Here is a 19,968-nt window from a genome sequence, read left to right as displayed (position 1 = left end):
CCCGGGCTGTGAAGCCCATGAGAGGACCACCCAACAGTTCCCAAACACCCTTCACAATCAGCTCAAATCCACCTGCTTTATTTTTTCTTAGAAAAAGGAAAAGGAACCAACCGAACAACAAAGACAAGGCAGCCGCCTGGCTCCCTTGGGCTCTGGGCATGCATCTCGGTTGACGGCCCTGTTCTACTGGCTCCTGCTGTGGCTGTGGTTTGTCCGAACACATCACTTAGGTGTGGGAGGCGCTAACGTGGAGCAGAGTAAGAAGAAGTCAGGGGTGGGGCGAGGACCAGTAGTCTGAACGTAAAGTGCATGGCAGGGGCTTCCCGCGGGGCCCGCGTGCCGGCGCTCTCCCTCCTCCCGAGGCCCGGGGAGGGGGCTCAGCACAGGGCTGCAAAGTCAATGAGAGGCCGTGTTCACTGGCCATGAGGGGAAGGCCAGTCCCCAGTCCCTGCTGTCCCCCCAGCCACGGCCCTCCAGGACCCCTGGATTCCTGAGGGGCAGTCGGCAAGGAGGGTGTGGTGGCGGCCTTTCTGGGCAGCAGACGTGGGCCAGCAGTCGATGGGAAGACTGAGGACCTGGGCCGTGGCACCTGGATGAGACGGGCTGCAGACGGGAACAGATGGGTCACTCCTGGGCCAGCAAACACATTCTGTATCTCAGGAGGCAGGGCCCACCCACCCTGGGGCCCGCTGACAGGGTGGGGGAAACTGAGGCCTGGTCACACGGAGCTGTCAGGCGTCCAGAGAGACCAGGCAAGGTCGCACTGGTTTGAGGGGCCACCCTGTGGTTCACTCCCTGCCCACTGGGGTTAAGCACCACCCTCCACAGAGAGAGCCAGGCCTCCCTGAAGAAGCAGTTCTCAGCCTGCCTGGCTGGTTCTGATGCTGGCAGATAAGCACTCCAGGGCCACTTGAGGGAGGGCGGGGGCAGCACCCTGGGAGAGGGCACCCCGCCTGCACCCTGAGCAGACGATGAGCTCTCCTGCACCCCTGGGGCCTGATTCCCCTCCACATACACCTTCTTGGACTGGGGCAGGCAGGAGCAGGAAGAGGAAGTGGAGGAGGCCGAGCGGCCACCGGGGTGACAGCGCGAGCCAAACCCAAGACGTCCCAACCTCCCACCCGGCCACCCGGCGCCTCATACACCTCTGGGCTGAGTCCAGCATCACCCAGGGCTGGCAGGACAGGCGGCTCCTGTGAGGGGCCCGCCTCCTGCTCGCAGATGCTGCTGCCCAAGCCACCCCCCACCCCCGAACCCCCAGCCAGGGTCCTAGAGCAAGTGAGTTCCTCTACCTCTGGCCCAGATGCTGGTGGCGGTGGACGAAGACCGACAGAACGGTGAAGGGCAGAACCGGCCCTGGTCAGCAGTGGTGGGCCGGTGCCCTCGGTGCGTCCCATCCCCCCCGGGTCCCCGAGGCGGCCTACCTGCGGGCGGCGACCCTCACTGCTGCTTGCAGGCCGACAGCCGGCGGATCTTGCTGCTGGCCGAGCAGGCCTTGCGGGTGGGGTTGGAGGCGGCACTGGCCCGGCGCTCCACCTTCGACTTGGCGCTCAGCTGCGCCGACTCCGTGCCGTTCACGCACACGACTCTGGGCGGGCCCCGGCTCTGCCCGTTCTGACTAGCCTCCTCTTCTGGGACCTGTCCTAGGAGGGAGAAGGCGAGTGTGGGCTCATGGGGGCCCAAGACCAACACCCCCAGGGCCCCCCAGCCCGCAGGCTACGTCTCCGCCTGCCTGGGCTTAGGTCCTCTCTGCCCCGCCGGGCTCCTCCACCTCCTGCCCCGCCTGTCCCGCCCCGGCCCCGCCCACAGGGCCCCTCATGTGGCTAGAGGGAGCCCACCGAGGTGGGGGCCCGGCCCACGCTCACCTGCCTGCTCAGGTTTGAGCCGGGTGTCTGCACCAGGTGGGCTGAGTGCTCACCATCCACCCCAGCACACGGGGAAGGGACCGGGGACCCGGGGCACAGGGCCCTGGGCTCGGCCTGTTCGCAGAGGCCACACCAGGCTGGGCCCTCGGGGCTTGGCTCAGGCCAGGTGTGCGACAGGCATCTCTCCCACGAACGCCAGCCTCGACTCCCCGTGCCGGGCATGGGATGAAGAGATCGGGGCCCAGGGCCTGCCGGTCCCTACTCTCAACTGGGTGGCACCAGCCCTTGCTGGCCTCCGGGGAGCCATGGGCCTGGGGCTGCCTGCCCGAGCTGCGGGGGCGGGGGAGGGGAAGGCGCATAGGAGCTGGCCAACCTGCCAGGGCCCAGGTGGCTCATTCAGTGCACATGGAGAATCGGCCTGCTGCCCACAGTCCGCCCTCCTGCGACACAGGTGGAAAGCTGCCCACGGCTGCCGCCAGCCTACCTCTTCCCCAGCACAGAGCCCCCTCTGGGCCAAGAGTCCCACTGCCTGACAGCAGCTTCTGGAACATGGCATCCTAGGTCAGAGCTCCTCACTGCTGACAGGCTCCTGCTGAGGAAAGCCCTTGGGGGGGCCAGGAACCCTGCTCTGATGGAGGAGGGGCCACGGGGGGGGGCAGGGGCAGCTCTGCACAGACCACCGGGAACCCAGCCACCGGCACAGCAGCTGTGGCTGAGGCGGCACAGGACCCGGCCTCCCTGCCCTCAAGGGACTGGGGCACGGCCGGCAAGCCCCCACTCCACCCCAGCCCGAGGCCCGGCACCCAGCTGTCAGGGTGGGCGGCAGACCTCCACAGTGGGGACAGTCCGGGGAGACGGAGGCCAAGCAGCTGAGAGCCTCTGAGCGGAAGCACCCCACCGGGACTGAAGCGAGGAGGGATCTTGGCCCCAGCGCAGCCCACCGCTGACCCACAGGAGGTCAGAGAAAACCCCACTGGTCCTGGAGCAGGACTGTGCTACTTCTGACACGGACGACATCGTCCGGCCAGGCATGTGGCTCCAAGCCTGGAGAGCTGCCCTCGGGTGCGCCCTCCCCTACCCATCAAAGGCAGCCCCTGGCCTCTCACACGGGCCAAAGGGCACACGGGAGCCAACATACACGGTCAGTATAGTCTGGCGAGGTTCTGGGGATTGGGCAGGGTCCTCACTCAGCCTTCCCGGGACAGCAGACTGTCTACCAGCGAGGGCCCCTCACAGGTTCCTGACACAACACCCCAGCGACTCTGAGAGGCAGGACGCCTTGTCCTCACTCTCCACGGGAAACGGAAGCTCTGGAGGCCGGGGGTCCCAGAGCTAGGACTCCGTACACGTCACCTCCCGGGACTCCTGGGGCCCCGGACCCGGTAGGGAAACGGCTGAGCCAAAGCCACAGAAACTCGGGGTCCAGCAGGCGCTGGCTCTGAGATGACCCTGCGGCCGGCCACGACGGGCTGTCACAGAAACCCCAAGCACGCCCCCCCCACAGGAGTGGGACCCATGATCCCCGCCCCGGCTCTGGCAGGAAAACGGCGCCGGGCCCACGGCGTTACTGCCCAGTGGGGTCTCCCGGGGGCCCACCCACCACACAGGCCACCTCCACACGCCAATTCTTTCAACAATAGAATCCTCACCCCTGGCAAACGAGCCAGCACAAAGGGAGACCGGCATCACCCCCACACGCACAGCGTGGCAAACCTTTATGACAGGAGCCGACAGGCTGGCCCCAGGACACAACAGAGCTGTGAGCGCTGTGGGAGGGGGTGGGGGAGGGGCCGGGGGGGGCGCTCGGGCAGCTGCACAGGCTTAAGGAGGGAGGCAGGGGTGCCGAGGCCTGGCCTCTACGGCACTGGAGGGGGAGCAGCGCTACACTACGCCCCGAGCTGCTCTACGCCCCCGGCCTCAGCTTCCTCTCCAGAAAGGTCTGAACACTGGCTCCTCTGCGTGCCTCTCTCCTCTCTAAGCCCTGCCTCAGACGCCTCCTCGCCACCTGGGGAAGCAAGGCGACACGCGTCAGGGCTGGCGGCCGGGCACCAGGAGGGCCACTGGACCCTCTCGGGCCGTCGGAGGGGCTTTCCCCCATCTCTCACCGCCCAGCGGGACGCGGTCTGCACTCCCCAGAACACAGGAGGGTCCCTTCCGGGGACGTGATCCCTGCTGCCGTGGGCAGGGGCCCCCGGGCCAGGCCGCGAAGCGGCCGCACTCACCGGGCACCGTGAAGTCCTGAGTGTAGACGATGTCGTCCTCGATATCGAACAGGTCCTCGTCCCCATTGTCGTCCGCACAGCCGTGCAGGTCCTCCAGGTAGGGCACCACCGTCATGCCTCGCCAGCGGTCCTTGCAGTCCGAGCTTGGCGGGATGGGCACGGGCTCCTCTGATGGCGGGTGCTTCTTCCGGAACCAGCTGTGGAAGTCACAGGTCAGGACAGTGCAGGGGCTCCCCCGCCCTCAACACGGGGCACCTCCCAACTTCAGGCCCAGCCTAAAAGCCAGGGGAAGAGAGCGGCCAGATAACCCAACCCTGCCCCCCACTCGCTCCCACCACGTGCACCCCCCACTCTCTCACCGTGCACAGGCCCTGCACCCCAACCCCCGACTCACCCCCACCACGCGCACCCCCCGTGCCCCCAGACCCACCCCCACCAGCACGGCCGGCCCCACACGGGACACTCACCTGTGTTGTCTGATCTGCTGTATGGAGAACCTCCTGGCTGGCTCGTATTCCAGCATCCCTGACAGACCAGCAGGGCGTGGGGAGTCAGTGCTGGGGGCGTGGCCCTAGCCCCAGCCCGTGTCAGCCTGTGCCCAGAGGACACCCCCAGGAGAAGGGGTGCGGGCACGTGTGAAGGGAGCCCCAGCTCGGTGCTCCAGGCACTCCCCCCGCCCCCGGCCAGCCCCCCACAGGCCTGGCCTCCACCAGTAGGGCCGGCCCGGGCAATGGGGCCAACACGCAGAGTCCATAACTGCGAACACTGGGTGCGCACAGCCCCGGGCCCCACGAGGCTGCCGGCAGGAAGGTGGACACCAGGGCCGCCGGGGAGCAGGGCAGGCCCGCCGCAGCGACGCAGAACCTGTCCGTGTGCTCAGGGAAGTCAAGCACGCAGGCCCACTCTCTGCTGGCCCCCGGCCGGCAAAAGGCAGGTGACGCTAGCGGTCAGCATTGCTAGCCAGGACCAGACGGACGGTCCCCGAGACGGCAGCCGGAGCGAACGGAGGCCAAGAGGGCGACGCGCTGTGGATGTTCGCACAAGGGTCTGGCGCTGGGGGGCAGGTCCCACCCCAGAGCCTGTAGCTTCCACACGGGAGTGGGGGGGGGGGGGGACAGCTCTGAGAGCTCGGCACGTCACACACCCGGAGGACAACTTTGTTCTCCAAACCGCACGGCGATTCGATCTGGAGAGCTGGTCGGACCCCAGGCCTCAGGGCCCGGATGGTACTCTCCAGGCCTGGCTGCGGTGCAGGGGCATCTGCAGACCATGACCCCGGGGCCACCTCGGCCTTAGGGCAAATGCCTTGGAGGTGAGGGACCGGACTACTGATGCCCTCTGCCATCTACGTAAGCACCCCGATGGGGGCTATTTCAAGCGCTGATAAAAGTAAGGGCGGTAACGGACCGAGCAAAGGACGCTTCCTTTAGAGAAACCGCCAACCAGCCGCTGCCTGTCAAGAGAAAGTGCGCCGTCTGCCACCTCAGCCGTGTCCGAAATGACCTTCGGTGGAAAAGAAAGCCCTCGTGGGGGGTGAGGGGAGGTGAGAGGGCCATGCTCTGGGCGCACCCGAGGACAAGGAGGGTGGACATCACAACCCTCCTCCAGAGTGCCCAGGAGCTTCCAAGGAGAACTGGGGGCGGGGGATGGGGTGGGGGGAGAAGGCCAGGTCTGAGCAGCAGGCGGGCTGGGCCACAGCGCGTACCGGGAACAGGGCAGAGCTGCTTCCCCCGTTCCCAGAACACCCTGGGCTGCGTGCTCAGCCGCCTTCGCCTTCGCGGGTCCTGGGGTGGCTGTCCGGGCAGGGCCCCAGAGGGAGGGGGGCGCCGCACAGGCTGCCCAGCGCTTGGAGTTCGGCCGCTGCAGCCCCAGCCTCGGCCCCAGCCTCGTTTCATCTTAACGTAAACGTAAGCGCCGGCCTGCCTCAGTTATCGGGAAACCCTCAAGAGCACGTGAAGTAACGTGAATCTACTCCTTCAACTGAAGTCCCAGGAGGTCTAGAAACCGAACATCCAACGCGAGCCGAGCGTAAAGTCAGTTACACGCCAGAGCCTAAGGACTACAGGCAGAGACAGACCCCAAGGCGCTATCTCCGTGACAACTCTTAGGTACCACTCACACCTGAGGGGGTGCTCTGGATGAGCCAGATCATCACCCACCGGGCCCTGAAAACAAACATCGAGGAACCCCAGGAGGCCAGCTGTGGCAGCCCCGCCCCTTGCGGGGCGGAGGGGAGGTGCCGCCCTGGCCAGGGCCCTGCGTCGGATGCACAGCGCCCCCTGCTGCACAGCCTGGGACACGCAGCAGGAAGAAACCAGCCGAGGGGGGGGGGGGGGGGGGCTAGGGGGCCAGAAGAGGGTGGAACCAAGGCCCCAAGCAGGCAGTGGGGCCCAAGGAAGTCAGCAATGCCCCTCCCAGCCTCAGCCTCAGCCTCCAGAGCTGATCCTGCCAGCCACTCTCCACTAACTGGGCCCATTCCTTGGGGGGGGGGGGGGGGGGGGGGGGGGGGACAGGCCGGGCATGTGGGGCGTGGGGCTGCAGAGATGAAACCCAGCTCTCCAGAGGCCAGTGGTCTGTAGAAAACCCCCAGGACCCCCAACACCCGCTGGCAGCCCGTTCCCGACACCTCCAGCCCCACAGGTGCCGTCCCGAGGGCCTCACCTCTCAGCAAGTCCGAGAGCGGGGGGCCGCAGTCACCCGGGATCGTGTAGTCTCCCTTCCCGATGTTCTCAAACAACTTGTAGATGTTGTCCCCCTCGAATGGGTACAGGCCTGTCGTGATGTTATAGCTTCGCCCCCAAGGGGAAGGAGAGAGGCCCGGTCAGTTGGGGCCTCTCCTGCAGCCCCAGCCTGGGACCAGCCTGGCACAGGAGCCTTAAACCACCCTCACCTGTAGGGCCTCACACTGGGTGACGGGAATGCTCTGGAATAGGTGGTGGTGGTGGTGGTGGCAGCACCACTCTGAAAACACCAGAAACCACTGCACCGGACCCCTTAAAAGGGTGGCTCTTACAGCGTAGGAGTGATCTCTCAACAAAATAAAACGAAACAGGGGAGCCCGGGTGGCTCAGTCGTTTAAAGGTCCCACTCCTGATTTTGGCTCAGGTCGTGGTCTCACGGTTCGGGGGACTGAGCGCCGCGTCAGGCTTTGCACTGACAGTGCGGGGCCTGCTTGGGACTCGCTCTTTCCCTCTCTCTCTCTCCCTCTGCCCCTCTGCTCTCACTCCCTCAAAAACAGATAAATACTTAAAAAAACAAAAATAAAACGAAATGAAACACCCATGTCGGCCGGCAGCCGCCCTGCAAGAGGCAGGAGGGAAGGTTCTGGAAAGTTAGGGCCTGCCCTCTGTGGCAGGCACCACACTGACCGCTGCTCACGCACAAGTGCTCGGGGGATGTGCCCCGAGGGACGGACGAGCAGAACTGGGGGACACGGTCTGAGACTCCTCCGGGGTGACGGCGTAGAGTCAGGACAGAAACACTTGCTTCGAGACAACAGCAGTGGCCCTGGGGTGTGAACCGGGGCAAACGTACCAGTACGAGCCCTCACGACCGAGGAGGAAGGCCCGGCCGTGTGCACCCCCAACACAGCTAATCCCGAGGACCCCACAAGGCGGGGAGCGGCCCCCTCTGCTCCTACCCACAGGGGGCTTCTCATCTTGGCACCACGGTTTCTCTGGCACTCTGGCCACCCGGCACAGCCCGGGAACGGTGTCTGGGGGACACGCTAGGAGGGGCGGTTCTAGAAGCCTGAAGCCCAAACAGGCCTGAGTCCTTGGTGGGCACAGGAGGGGCCCCTGGCGGGGGTGAAGCAGGGGGACCGAGGCCCACGGGCACTTACAGAGTAACCCCAGCCGACCAGATGTCCACCTTAAAGCCAGAGAAGGTGTCCAGGCCGTTGGCGATCTCAGGGGGCTGGAACGCTGGGGAGCCCTGGCTCGTCCGGCACGTGTCGTCCTCGGCAAAGGGGTGCAGGGCCTGCAGCATCGCCAGGCGGACCTCAGGGAGCAGCCCCCGCGGGAGCGCCCCCTCCCGCCCCCCCGGGGCGCTAAGGGAGGCGCACCAACCTCGGCCACACCCAGGTCGGAGATCTTGAGGGTGCCGCCCGTGGTGAGCAGCAGGTTGCCTGGCTTGATGTCCTTGTGCACAATGCCCTGGCTGTGCAGGTACTCCAGGCCGTCCACCAGCTGGCAGAAGTACCTGGGGGGACATGACTTCTGTGACCTGCCCCACCAGGAACCTCGATCCTGCCCCTCGGGTCCCCCTCGGCACCGGGAGTGACCCCGCGGCACCAGAGACATCGGGGCCCCGCAAACAGAAAGGACAGGATGGGTGGCCCAGCAGGGAACCAGAGGGACGCTGACCAATCGGAGCCATTCCTGGTCCCACCTGGGGAAGGCGAGGAGGGCTCCCTGGCCCCCGCTGCCGCCCCACTCCAGGCAGCCCTTCTCTGCGCTCCCCATCGGCCCGAGGGCTGTGCTGTGTCCCCACAATCACTCTGCCTGGACGTGACCACATGGCCCTAAAGGGGCCCCTTGGGGCCAGGGACCCAGGCTCACTCTGCCAGCTTCCCCTTCCCTCACGACACAGGCCGGCAGCGGGGCTGGAGCGGTGTGACTCCCCAGGAGGACCAGCTGACCCGTGGCAGTTCAGGTCACTGTCCTCGGCCTTTCAAGGACCAGGAGGTCCCAGAGTCTCAGGCAGCAAGCCCACCAGGGTCGGCAGACACAGCCGCTGGGCCGGGCAGGCTGCAAACTGGGCCCCCGAAGCTGAGCTTTAAAACACACTGGAGCGTTCATCTCGCCGGTGATCAGAAAAACTCGTCCGAACGCGGGACGGGCCCGAGTGTGGGTGACCCCACGGGAGGGGGGAGCCACGGGCCCCCGCGGCGAGCACTCACCCGTGGGCCTGGCACACGGGGAAGCGCTTCTCGGGCACGCTGTCCAGCATCTCCTGCATGCCGCACACGCAGTACTCCATCACCATATACGTGCGGGGCTAAGGAAACCACGGACTGACAGGGACCGCCACCCCAGGCAGGGCCTGCCCCCTGGGAACAGCCAGCCAGACGCTCGCGGGAAGGGTTTGGGGGAGAAGACCCCAACCGCGCCTGACGGCCTGGCCGCATCAACAAAGACAAGCGGTAGTGTGCAGAGAGATCGCAGAGCCCGTAGGGCGCCTCTGCCCCTCCGCTGACCTCCCCAGGGTCAACCTGTGGAGGTCTGTGGTCGCCTCGTCTGGGCTCAGTCCTCCGGCCCACGAGAAGCTCTCAACACCCTGAGGGGCTCCCGCCTCATCCCTCGCCCCACAGGAAGCCCCACACCAAGAGGAGACAAAGCTTGCAGGGCAGGAGGGAGGGGCGGGGTGGGCAGAGGGGAGGGAAGCCTGGGGGCCGCCAGGCCAAGCCGGAAGCGGCTGTGTCTCAGGCCAGCAGGAGAGAAGGTCGAGGCCCCCGCCACATCTCCCCCAGAGGTGGCCCTGAGTGCACCATGCTGGAGAGGAGCCACGTGCTGGAAAGCCTGCCACTCTGTGCCCAGCAAGTCAGTGACAGACGCCTTTGTGGAAAGACATCAGTCCCTTGGCTAGACCTGAGGCCCCGCCCCCCACCTGCCCCCTAGAGCTGGAGCCGGCCAGGGGGTGGGGGGTGGGGTGCCACACCGCCCTGAAGACACAGGGCCCGCCCCCAGAGAGAAAAGGGCAGAGCCAAGGACCGGCCCAGTGAAGCACCCCTGCAGTGACACTCCCCGCCCCGCCCCACCCCACGTCCTACCCTGAACAGAGCAGCCGTGCAGGGCAAGGTGCCCTGCGGCCGGAATGCCAGACGCAAGGAGAGCGCCCTCCACGAGGCCCCCCGCACTTAGGGGTGGGGCCTGGGACCCCGTACTCCCAGCCCAGGGCGCAGGGCGAAGGGAGGGCACAGCACCCTCACAACCGAAGATTGGAAGACACCATGCGGACCTGGCAGGCGGCACTAGCCGGACAAGGCCGCCCTCGGGCTGGTGCCGCCCCGGCAGCCCCCCGGGGTTTGCCAGCCCAGCACCCAGGGTCGCCGAGGGAGGTTTGGGGTCCCCAGGCCCTACAACTGCGCTCGAGCCTGCAGCCCCGACCCGGCGCTCGCAGAGGGGCCGGGCGACCAAAAGGATATATTTTTTGCTTCTCTTCGTTGTACAACACGTCCACCAGCTGGATGACGTTTTTGTGCCGTAATCTCCTCAGAAGCTGGATTTCCCTGAAGACGTAAAACAGAGGCGTCAGCGGAGCCGCCAGCGAGAAGGGCTCAGAACACCCTGCTCCCCGCTCCGCTCGGCGGGGAAGGAGAGCGCTTGCCCTGGGGGCGCCGTGCAGGGGCGCAGGGGCGCAGGGGCGCAGGGGCCGCAGGCTCTGAGGCGGCAGTGAGCAGCCACCACGTGCAGGAGCCGGGGCTCGGTTACACGGCAAGGCCAGGCCGTGACCGTCCCCGCCGCCCCGCATCCCCTCCGCGCCTCTTGGTGGGGACGAAGCCCCGGGCGGTGCGCCACAGCCGGAACGTGCCCGCAAGGCCCCCTTGCTCTCCCTGGCGCCCCGCAGCCCCTGGGGAAGGGCAGAGAGCCCAGGAGACCTCCGCGGCTCCCGTCCGGGCACAGGCCCCACCAGAGTGGACGCCACGTGCCCAGCGCTGCCCGCTCTGCGGACGGCCCCCCGACGCCTCACCTCTCCGGGGTCTGAACGGGGGGGGGGCCCTCACAGCCGGCAGGTACAGGGGGAGCGGTCGGCAGCCCCTCGGGAGGCCGCCGGCCAGCAGCCGAACCCACGGTGCCACTCCAGGTGTGTGCCGTGCCCGCGAGAACTGAAAACACGTCCACACAGAAGGCTGCACCTGCCTGGCCAGGGCAGCGCCGGCCACACAAACCTCCAAGCCGGAACCACCCCAGCGTCTACCGCACACGCGTTATGTCCACAGACGACTGTGCCCACGGCGCACGCGCACGCCCCTCAGGCGCGTCCACCGCGCACGCGCACATCGCTCAGCCGCGAGCAGGGGCGAGGCGCCCACCCCCGCCACCCCCAGGACGGACCCCGGACACACGACGCTCAGGGAGGGAACCCGACACCAGAGGCCACGCGGGGTGTGAGTCCCCGTGTGTGAAATGTCCAGAACGGGCCCGTCCACGGACAGGAGGGGGGCTCGTGGGGGCCGGGGGCTGGGGGAGGGGCAGGGAGTGACTGCTGATGGGGACCTTTAGGTTGCTTTAGGGTTGCTCTAGGGATGACGAACTAGATGAGCGCGTGGCGGGTGCCCATCCCCACGAATACATTAAATGCCATCAAACCGTACGGAAAGTCTAGGAGGTCCTCAGCAGAAAGCTCAGGCACGGGCTGGAGAGCCCACCGTCCTCACAGACCCAGGCCCCGCCACCACCTCCAGGGGGCCTCTCCTGACAACCCCCCCCCCCCTCCCCAGGGCAGGTCCTCTGCGGTGTGATGCCTGGAACCACCCAGGGCCCAGGACTCGGCGTGTGTGCACAGCCCCGCACCCCAGACCGGAGACCCCAGACCCAGAGGCCATCGCCTCACAGAGCAAAGCACAGGCTTGCAGGCACTTCCCCCACAAACTCACCGACCAAACCCTGTCCCCACGTCCCCACCCCCCACCCCTCCACCCCCCGCAGAATTCTGGGCTCAACGAGATTTCTACCCTAAATCCCTCGTTTTCCTGTTTTTCCACAGTATCCCTACCCGTCTGACTACTGAGGCCCAGGGATGCTGCACATATAGAAATACACACAGAGTGGGAGGGAGAGGGGGTGACAAGCAGAAGCCGGGGCGGCCCTGCTTGTACCCTCTGAGCCCTGCGGACTTACTCCGCCGTCCCTCCCGAGCAGAGATCAGAATCCCTTTTTATCCCCCCAAATAATTAACGCAGGGTGTCTCCCCCTCGGCACTTCTAACATTCTGGGCAGGTCGCTCTCGAGTGGGGGCGTCCTGGGCACTAGTTCAGTAGTATCCCCGCCTCCCCCCCCCCCCGCCCCCCGCCACTCCTGACAGCCACAGACGTCCCCAGACAGGGCCCACTGTCCTCTGGGGGTGGGCGGTGTCAGGTGAGGGACGGTGCCCTGCTGTAAAGGATCAAGGTCCGTGACGAGCAGGAGCGGAACCTCAGGCCACCCCTGTCCTCGCCTCTGAGCCCCTCTGGGCCAGCACGGGCATCCCCTGGAACTCAGGCCTCATCTCCCTCCCTCAGCCCTTCCTCCACCCCCTCCCCCCTCAAACCATCCCAGTCCCCTGCCTGCCCCAGCCCTGCTCCGTGTGTCCAGAGGGACTCTCCGCCCACTGGCCCATCACCCTCCATTTCTACCCAACAGGCACGGGATGGCAGCAAATACCCATTTATGGGGGGGCGGCCGACCATCAGCCCCCAGCCACCAGCACAGCGGTGCACGGCCTGGGAGACGACCGTGCCAAAACGGGAAGGATGTGCAGTCTTGTCTACACCTGCACAAAACCCCACTGGCAGGACACACGCCAGCAGACCCCTCTGGGGTCACCGCCAGGTGCTGCCTGGACTCCTGTCAAGGGGTCGGCAGCCCAGGTGGATTTAGCAAAAGGGGCAGGAGTGAGACAGCCCCAGAGGAGAAGGGCATCCGTGCACGGCGGGAGCTAAGTTAGCAAGCCCTGCGTGCCCGGGGGGGACCGACGGGGTCAGCCCCAGAGACAGACCCCGACTCCTCCAAGCTCTCGCTTCCTGGGACCGCACACAGGACTGGGAACAGTCAGCACAGACCACGGCACCGGAATGAGATTCTCCGACACATCGGGATATCTCCGGTCAGCTGCCTTCACTACAGCCTGGTGAGTCAAATGCTTCCTCGACCTGTCCGTGCCACCCTCTTGGCCCTGGAAACTTCCTCAGGGCCCTCTTCTTCATCCAAAGAGATAGCTTCAGGTACCTGCAACGTAACTAAAATGCATGTGTTAACGGGGCACCTGGCTGGATCGGCCGGTGGACCGTGTGACCCTTGATCTCAAGGTTGTGAGTTCGAGCCCCATGTTGGGTGTGGCGCCTACTTAAAAATAAATAAAATAAAAGTAAAACCCATGTGTTGAGACCAGGAGGCCTTTCCTTCTTCCAGCCAAATGGCGGCCACCTGTAGGGGATGTGGGGCAGCAGGACCGCAGCATCTACAGCAGAGCTCTACGCAGACACGGGGACGGAGCCCGGGACCACGCTTCTAATCCCACACTGAGAGTCAAGGGGCCCCGGGGAAGCCCACCCCAGGTCCTCACTGATAGGAAGGCGAGCCCCCCGCTCTGCATTGTCCTCGCATGCCTCCCCCTCCACCCACTGCCATCAGGATGAAACCACCACCCAATGTCCATCCTCTACAAGATGGTCACAGCACCAGCTCTGAACCGAACCAGAGGGCAGCACCCTTGCCTCTGCAGTGAAACAGCTCAACACTCCTACTCCAACGTCCAAAAAGTTTGTTCTTAAAAATAAAAGTCCACACTCTGACGTAAACAGGCGATCCACCGTGGGCATGCTGGGCTGTGCACTTGTTTGTTTGGTTCACTGTGATCAAAGCACTGCGAGTGAGCACTCGAGTCAGTCACCTTATCTCTACCAGGAAAGGACGGACACAATGTCAGGCAGTCCCCGAACAGAAGGGGCAGTCCCCGAACACAGCTGGCAGCGGCCAGAGCTCCAGGACAGAGAGTGCAGGAGGAGGGCACGCCAAGCCATCTGCCCAGGGACCCCCGAGCGTCCTGGGGGTTCCTGTCACCTCTGTACTTTCCGTGTCCCCTACAGGTTACATCGTGGGTCTAAACACAAAGGAAAACAATGTGTAAAGAAAAAGGAAAGGCGAGGAGCTCAGCCCGGATGCAGGAAGTGGAGGCAGAGGAAGTGGTGCCTTCCCCCCCCCCCCCCCCCCCCCCCCCCCCCCCCGGCTCAGTGCCTGTGGTCACAACCCTCCCCGCCCCCTCCTGCTGCCTGGGACCTGCCCAGGGTTGCTGCCCAACCCAAGTGGACTGCTTAGCCGACTTGTCGATTAACTGGAGGAAAAACCGAATGAGGGTCATAAAGCCATTCAAGCTTACAGAGGAATGGAGAGTCACTGCCTTCACAGTCACGTGGGCCCCAAACAAAACACACAGTGACAAACAGGCCCACTGCCTTGAGAAGCACCGGCTCCACGCATCCCCGAGCGAGGCCCGCGCGTCACTCTCCTTCAGGGGAGGAGGGGTCCGCTGGGCTCCGAGGGGCAGACCAGGGGCCATGGCAGCACTGGCAGAGGGACACTGAGCAAGATCCCGTCACCTCTCAGCCCCGCTGTTGATGCTTCTGAACGCTGTCCCAGGAGGGAGACTAAAACAAGGGGAAGTTGCTCGTAGGACGGTACACACACGTCCCCAACAGCACGACTCACAGGAGGCGTCAAGTGGACACGACCTGAACGCCCCACCGGCAGGTAAGTGGACAAACATGACGTGGTCGATCTGTACACATGCACGTCCCTCAGCCGCGAGCAGGAGCGAGAGGCGCCCACCCCCGCCGCCTCGCGGACGGACCCTGAACACACGACGCTCAGGGAGGGAACCCGACACGAGAGGCCACACAGGGTGTGAGTCCACGTGTGTGAAACGTTCAGAGCAGGCTCATCCACGGACAGGAAGGGGCTCGTGGGGGCTGGAGGAGGGGAGGAGGATGGCTGATGGGGACCGGGTTGCTTTCGGGGAGGCGGACCGTTGCCCCAGCCACGCAGCGTTGAGAGTTTCACGATCCGTGTAAGTATTCAATGCCACCGAATCACACCTCCTCGCCACCGATGTCGGTGTGTGAGTTCCGTGTCAATAAAGCCGTTCGAATAAACTGCAGTCCAGCCACATGGTGGGCCCAGAATAAAGGGCGGCTCTGCCAGCGTCCCGTACACTGTGAGGCCTGGCTCGCGACCTACTGCCCCAAGCTCCCGCGTTTCAGAATGAGCCCCGCACCAGGGAAGGAGCGGACATCCAGGGAGGACGCCAGGACGGTCCCTGCGAGTTGCAGTGGACGGACCACGCCCTCCCGAGGCCACCTGTGGCAGCCAGCCAGCCGGGGGTTAAAGTGGAACCCTTCCCGACACGGGGCGGGGCACCCCAGCAGACGCTGGGACCTTGTCGAGGCCGCCTGGGACAAGACCGGGAGCCGACAAAGTCCAGGGCTCTGATCCTGGACACACTACAATCCCAACCATTCACCACCCAGATCCAACTATCTGCCAATCACCGCGAGGCGGCCCAGCCTGGAAGCCGGCGCCCGCCTGCGTACAGAGCAGCCGCCCCTGTGCCGAGGACCCGCTGCTCCTGGGGCTCACTCGGGATACGGCAGCTGGCTGGATGAGACTGGCTGCGGAGGCGGGGGACCGGCAGTCGGGACACAGCTCGTCAGAGGCACACACGCTCCCTTTGACCCCAAGACTCCACTTGCGGTGACGTGCCCTTCCAGCACCCTTGCACTTATCACGGCACGTGGCAAGAAGTAACTCGCCAACGTGGCCAACAGAGCCACCAGCACCAGGTGGGTCGGACCCGGCCACGGAGCCCTGCCGCCCCAACAAGACCACCACCGAGACGCGTAGTGGAGACCCGACGACTGGCAGGGGTCCGAGAGCCACAGCCTGAGGGGCAGAGTGACCACCCCGTGACCTTATACGCCGACTTTGTATGCCGGTAAGCAGCAAGTGAATCTTATGATCCCAAACATCTGATGGAAAAAAGCCCACAAGGAACATTTTGTGGCGCATGCGACTCTCCGGAAAGTGAGTTGCAGCGTCTGTCGTGGTCGTGGGCACAGCCAGTCAGCCGCGCACCTGCTGCCCGCAGCTGCCTTCCCGCGGCTCCAGCACGGATGCACAGCGGTGCGCAGCCCAGGAGACAACCGTGTCAAAACGGGAAGGATGAGCAGTCTTGTCTACACCTGCACAAAACCCCGCTGGCAGGACACACACCAGCAGATCACGCCGGCTGCCCCCGGAGAAGCGGGAGAGAGGGAGACCCCACCAAATACCTTCTTCCCAGCTTTTACAGGTTCAATCCATGTGATTTACTGCCCGTTAGAAAAACAATACCACTCGCTTCCTAAAAACGATCAGGGTATATAAAAAGTGCTTGAACAGGTTTAAAGAAAAAACGCAAAAAAAGACTTGATGAGATCACAGATGACTCTTTCTCCCACTTGATGCTTTCTGAAACTTTCTCACTCTATAAAAAGAACCTGTTAGTTTCTAGAAACAAGAAGGAGAGAGGAGCCAGTGCAGACCCCGGGGCGGTCTTCCTGGGAGGAAGCCACATGACGGGAGGGCCACCCCAGGCCACCCCCCCCCCCCACCTTTACCACAGGCATCATTCGTTAGGAAAAAGGCTTCTGATCCACGCTGGGACTCCAGAGCTTGTCTGGACGGTTCCGGACACTTCACTCGGAGAAGAGCTGTTGGGGTTTATTAAGCCTCTCGAAGACAAAGGAGCCTTTTTTCCCCGCAGCCGGCTGGCAGCATGGCCGGCCAAGGAGTACAGGCTTCCCCATGCAAGGACACCCCTCTCCTTCCCCTGAGAGCCGGGCCCTGAGCTGATGAAACGGGCACTGGCACAGGGCCCCACAGCTGGGACACCTTATGCGAACGGCCAAGCCAGCTGGGGACCCCGAGCCCCTCCACCTCCCTGGCCTCGGTTTCCCCCCAGGTTCTTCTCAGGGACGCTGCGGGACCGAGCCCCTTGCAGCCCCAACACGGCACGCTCACGTGTGTCCACAAGCTCTTGGGGCCCCGACTGGCCATTCAGGAGTGCGGAGACTGGGACGCCGGGCTCAGCAAACCCCGCCCCCCCGTCAGGTTCTGGTGGTTCGTGTCTCCCACAAGTACAAGGGAGCTCTCGGAGGTGGTGGAACGCCCTCTAACTTGACCTTGGGTGTGTGCATTCGTCAGGACTCACACTGCGTCTGGCGGACAAGTGTCTCTACGACACCTGCACCGTGCCTCAGCAGAGCGGGCACTCGCCCACCGCAGCACCACCCCTGTGTCCCAGCAGGGGTCCGCGGAGTCCTGCGGCCACCAGGAGCCCCAGGACAGTCAGCAGGGTGGGCGTGGGGGACTCTCGCCACGGATCAGTTGGTGCCAGAACGCAGCCCAGGCCCTTGAGAGGGAGTCTGGGAACCTCAGGGTGCTGTTCCCAAGAGGCTGGGGGGCCACAGCGGCACGGAGTCCAGTGGCCAGCCCCAGGGATGCTCCGTGGACCCGTGCCGCCTCCAAGCAGGAGAGCTCAGCCGCGGGTGGGCCCTGTTCCCCAGACCCATCAGGGGATGAGGAGAGGAGCCAGTGGGACAGAGATGGACCCTGGACATTGGGAGAGGGGCTGTGCCAGGAGTGGGATCCAAGAAGCAGGAGCCCGAGTGCAGCCCCACACCCCGCAGGAGTGCCGGCAGGCTGAGGCCACGCAACCCCTAGGTGCTTCTGGCTTAACGAGAAAACACCTAGAAGGCAGCCGTTGAATGGGGATTCCTGACTCGGGGGTGAAGGATCGCTTGGACCTCAGGAGGGTGCCGGTGGGGCCCCCCCCCCCCGCCTCAGTCTCCCCCCGCATGCAGGTGGCCCCTGTCCAACCCCATGTCACAGGTAAGAGACTGGCACAGAGAACTAGGGCATCCGGCCATCCCTTCTCCACGTCCACAGGCCGGGGCATGAAGACCAGAAGAAGGCCTCATCGAAATACAGCCCGCCCTGGCTCTGGACCACACTGTCCAGAGGCCGGGCACCAACACGGGAGCCGGTCCGGTCTCTGTCCTCAGCCCATCCATAATTTCACCACACCCAGACCTGGGCCGGCCCGGGGCAAGTGAACACAGCTCAGCTTCTACGTGAGAGCAGGCCGGGCCAGGAAGGGGGAGGTGAAAGCGGACAGAGGAGCAACACTTTCCAGGATGGGCCTGGTGGGAGGGCCGACAGCGGGACGTCCAAGGTCGTCAGTCAGTCCTGCCACCTGGCCCGTTAGATAAACCCCTTCTTGGAAACTGGAGGCTGGGAGGAGCACGAGCCCAGGCAGGGTGGGGTCCCAGGGGCTGGCAGCCGACAAGAGGGGCACCTCCTCCTGAAACCAGCAAGAGGGATGGAGACACGGCTCCCACCATCTGTGGGGAGCCTCCTGCATGCAGACTCCGAGACCTCTGCAAAGCCCAAGAGCGGACAGGCGCCCGGGAAAGTCTGGATAAAAAGTTTGCCAGGACCTGGGCTGATTCCTCTCCCAGGGAGTCACCTGGGCTTGTAGTCACGGATGCATCTAGTGTCACATCCCAAATGAGCAAGAAAGGGCTAAGTTACCCCCTGCTGACCGATAAGCCAGTGCAAACAATTATTTTTGGCAACCGCAGGGCTCCCCTCCAACAGGATAAACAAATCGCATTTCGCCCGGCCCTAGTAACAGCTGCACGCTGCGCAGAAAACCTGCTGGTGGCGGCCAGGGCCGTTTAGGAACACGGCGTCTCAGGGCCAAATAAACATTGGCTGGTTCCATTGGGCACCTAAATTCTTTGGACAGCTGGGGGGGGGGGAGGCGCGCCCCCCTCCGAAAAAGGCTCTGACACCGCATCCTAAGAAACGGGACACCCGGCTGCAACAAGCCGGCCTGACTTCGTTAAAGTAACAAAGCAGGTTTCCACCGACACCTTCCCTGTCAAGGAGGACACGGGAGCTGAGGGGACAGGAAGGAAGGGAGGAGGAAGGAAAGGAGAAAGGGAAGGACGGAAGGCGACCACCCTCGCTGGCCGGCCGCTCGCTGACCCAGGAAGCCCACACTTACTTCTTCACGTTGGCCTCCCCATTGGGGATCCTTCGCAACTTCTTCTTCTTGAGGATTTTGACGGCTCTCCTGCAGAGCGTCTCCGAGTCCAGCACCTCCTTCACCTTGCCGTAGGACCCCTCCCCCAGCAGGTCCCCCATCAAGTACTTGCCGATGAGCTTGGCCCGCTTGCGACGCGGCTGGTAGATGACCTCCGTGGAGTCGATGCGGTGGATGAACGTGTCCATCCCCACGGACATCAGCTCCCCCTCTGTAAACATGCCCAGCTGCTGCGGGTCGGCCACATCCATCCTGGACTCTCGCGGGCGGTCCCTTTATCTTCCTTATCTATTCCCCCGGAAGAGCGGTTCTTCCTTTTGTCCCCCTAAAGTTCCCTTCTCCAAGGAAAAAAAAAAAAAAACGCAAAAAACAAAAATCAACAAAAAACGCAAAAAACAAAAACAAAAAAAGGGAAATCCTTCTTCGAAAAGAAACGATTGTACTAGTCGTGAGTTCAAGAGGCGCGCCTGGCCCAGAACCCCGGCACCCGAGGGTGCGGAGGGTCGCAAGTCTGGGTGCCTGCCCGCCTCGCAGCTTCGGGTCGGGCCGGCGCGTCCACGGGGACCCTCAGGAGGCCGGTGGGGCTTGCAAGTGCTAGGTCATCCTCCAGGGACTTTAGACCCTCGGACAAACACCGCTGCAGCCAAACCAAGTCTTCTCCGGGACGGGCATTACCAGCGGGTCGTGGCGCGCGCCCAGAGAGGGCCCCGCGGCGGCCGGCCGGCCCCAGGGCCCCAGGCTGGGCAGCCGAGCTTCGCTGGGGGCCGGGCGCGCTGCTGGGGGCGGCTCCCGGCGGGGCCCGCCGTCCCGGGGGCCCGCGGTTGCGGCAGGTGCCTGTCCGGAAGGCGCGGGGGGCACCGAGGTCCGCCCCCGCCAGCCCCGAGCGCGCGTCGGGGGGCCGGGGGCTGCCCGGGGCCCTCCCGCCGCGGGGAGCAACTTCCGTCGGAGCCGGCCGCCGCCGGGGCGCCCCCACACCGGCCTGGGACCCCGGAGCGGCCGTCCCCCGCCCCAAACGGCAGCCCGCGCTCGCTCTCCGC

At 64.8% G+C, this 19,968-nt stretch overlaps 1 protein-coding gene across 3 annotated transcripts; it reads right to left on the bottom strand.

The window, feature by feature from the left end:
• Window positions 1–62: 62 nt before the first annotated feature.
• STK11 (serine/threonine kinase 11) lies at window positions 63–19,283 on the bottom strand. Of its 3 annotated transcripts, XM_042927762.1 has the most exons (10): window positions 18,893–19,283; window positions 10,233–10,316; window positions 8,988–9,077; window positions 8,155–8,287; window positions 7,929–8,065; window positions 6,749–6,876; window positions 4,555–4,612; window positions 4,088–4,284; window positions 1,425–1,643; window positions 63–603 (listed from the first exon to the last, which is right to left on the bottom strand). In XM_042927762.1, the coding sequence occupies exons 1-9, from the start codon at window positions 19,180–19,182 to the stop codon at window positions 1,441–1,443; spliced, it is 1,320 nt and encodes a 439-aa protein (XP_042783696.1). In that variant the 5' UTR covers window positions 19,183–19,283; the 3' UTR covers window positions 63–603; window positions 1,425–1,440. The 3 variants fall into 3 exon arrangements, with proteins under 3 accessions (XP_042783696.1, XP_042783698.1, XP_042783697.1); XM_042927764.1 differs by lacking the exon at window positions 63–603 and having other exon boundaries at window positions 1,516–1,638; XM_042927763.1 differs by lacking the exons at window positions 63–603; window positions 1,425–1,643 and adding an exon at window positions 3,624–3,870.
• Between the last annotated feature and the right edge of the window lie 685 nt (window positions 19,284–19,968).

The sequence above is a fragment of the Panthera leo genome, chromosome A2 (genome assembly GCF_018350215.1).
Source record: "Panthera leo isolate Ple1 chromosome A2, P.leo_Ple1_pat1.1, whole genome shotgun sequence".
Classification (NCBI taxonomy): domain Eukaryota; kingdom Metazoa; phylum Chordata; class Mammalia; order Carnivora; family Felidae; genus Panthera; species Panthera leo.
The sequence above is the reverse complement of the archived record's forward strand: the minus strand, read 5'-3'. Positions and strand labels throughout refer to the sequence as shown.

Bases quoted from the DNA above. Each gene is read 5' to 3' on its own strand.
- STK11 (XM_042927762.1), bottom strand. From the start codon at position 19,182: ATGGATGTGGCCGACCCGCAGCAGCTGGGCATGTTTACAGAGGGGGAG. The intron at 9,078-10,232 runs ATATCCTTTTGG...TTAGCCCCGCAC, and splicing joins AACGAAGAGAAGCAAAAAAT to GTATATGGTGATGGAGTACT. The intron at 8,066-8,154 runs GTTGGTGCGCCT...GCGATGCTGCAG, and splicing joins CCGACCTGGGTGTGGCCGAG to GCCCTGCACCCCTTTGCCGA.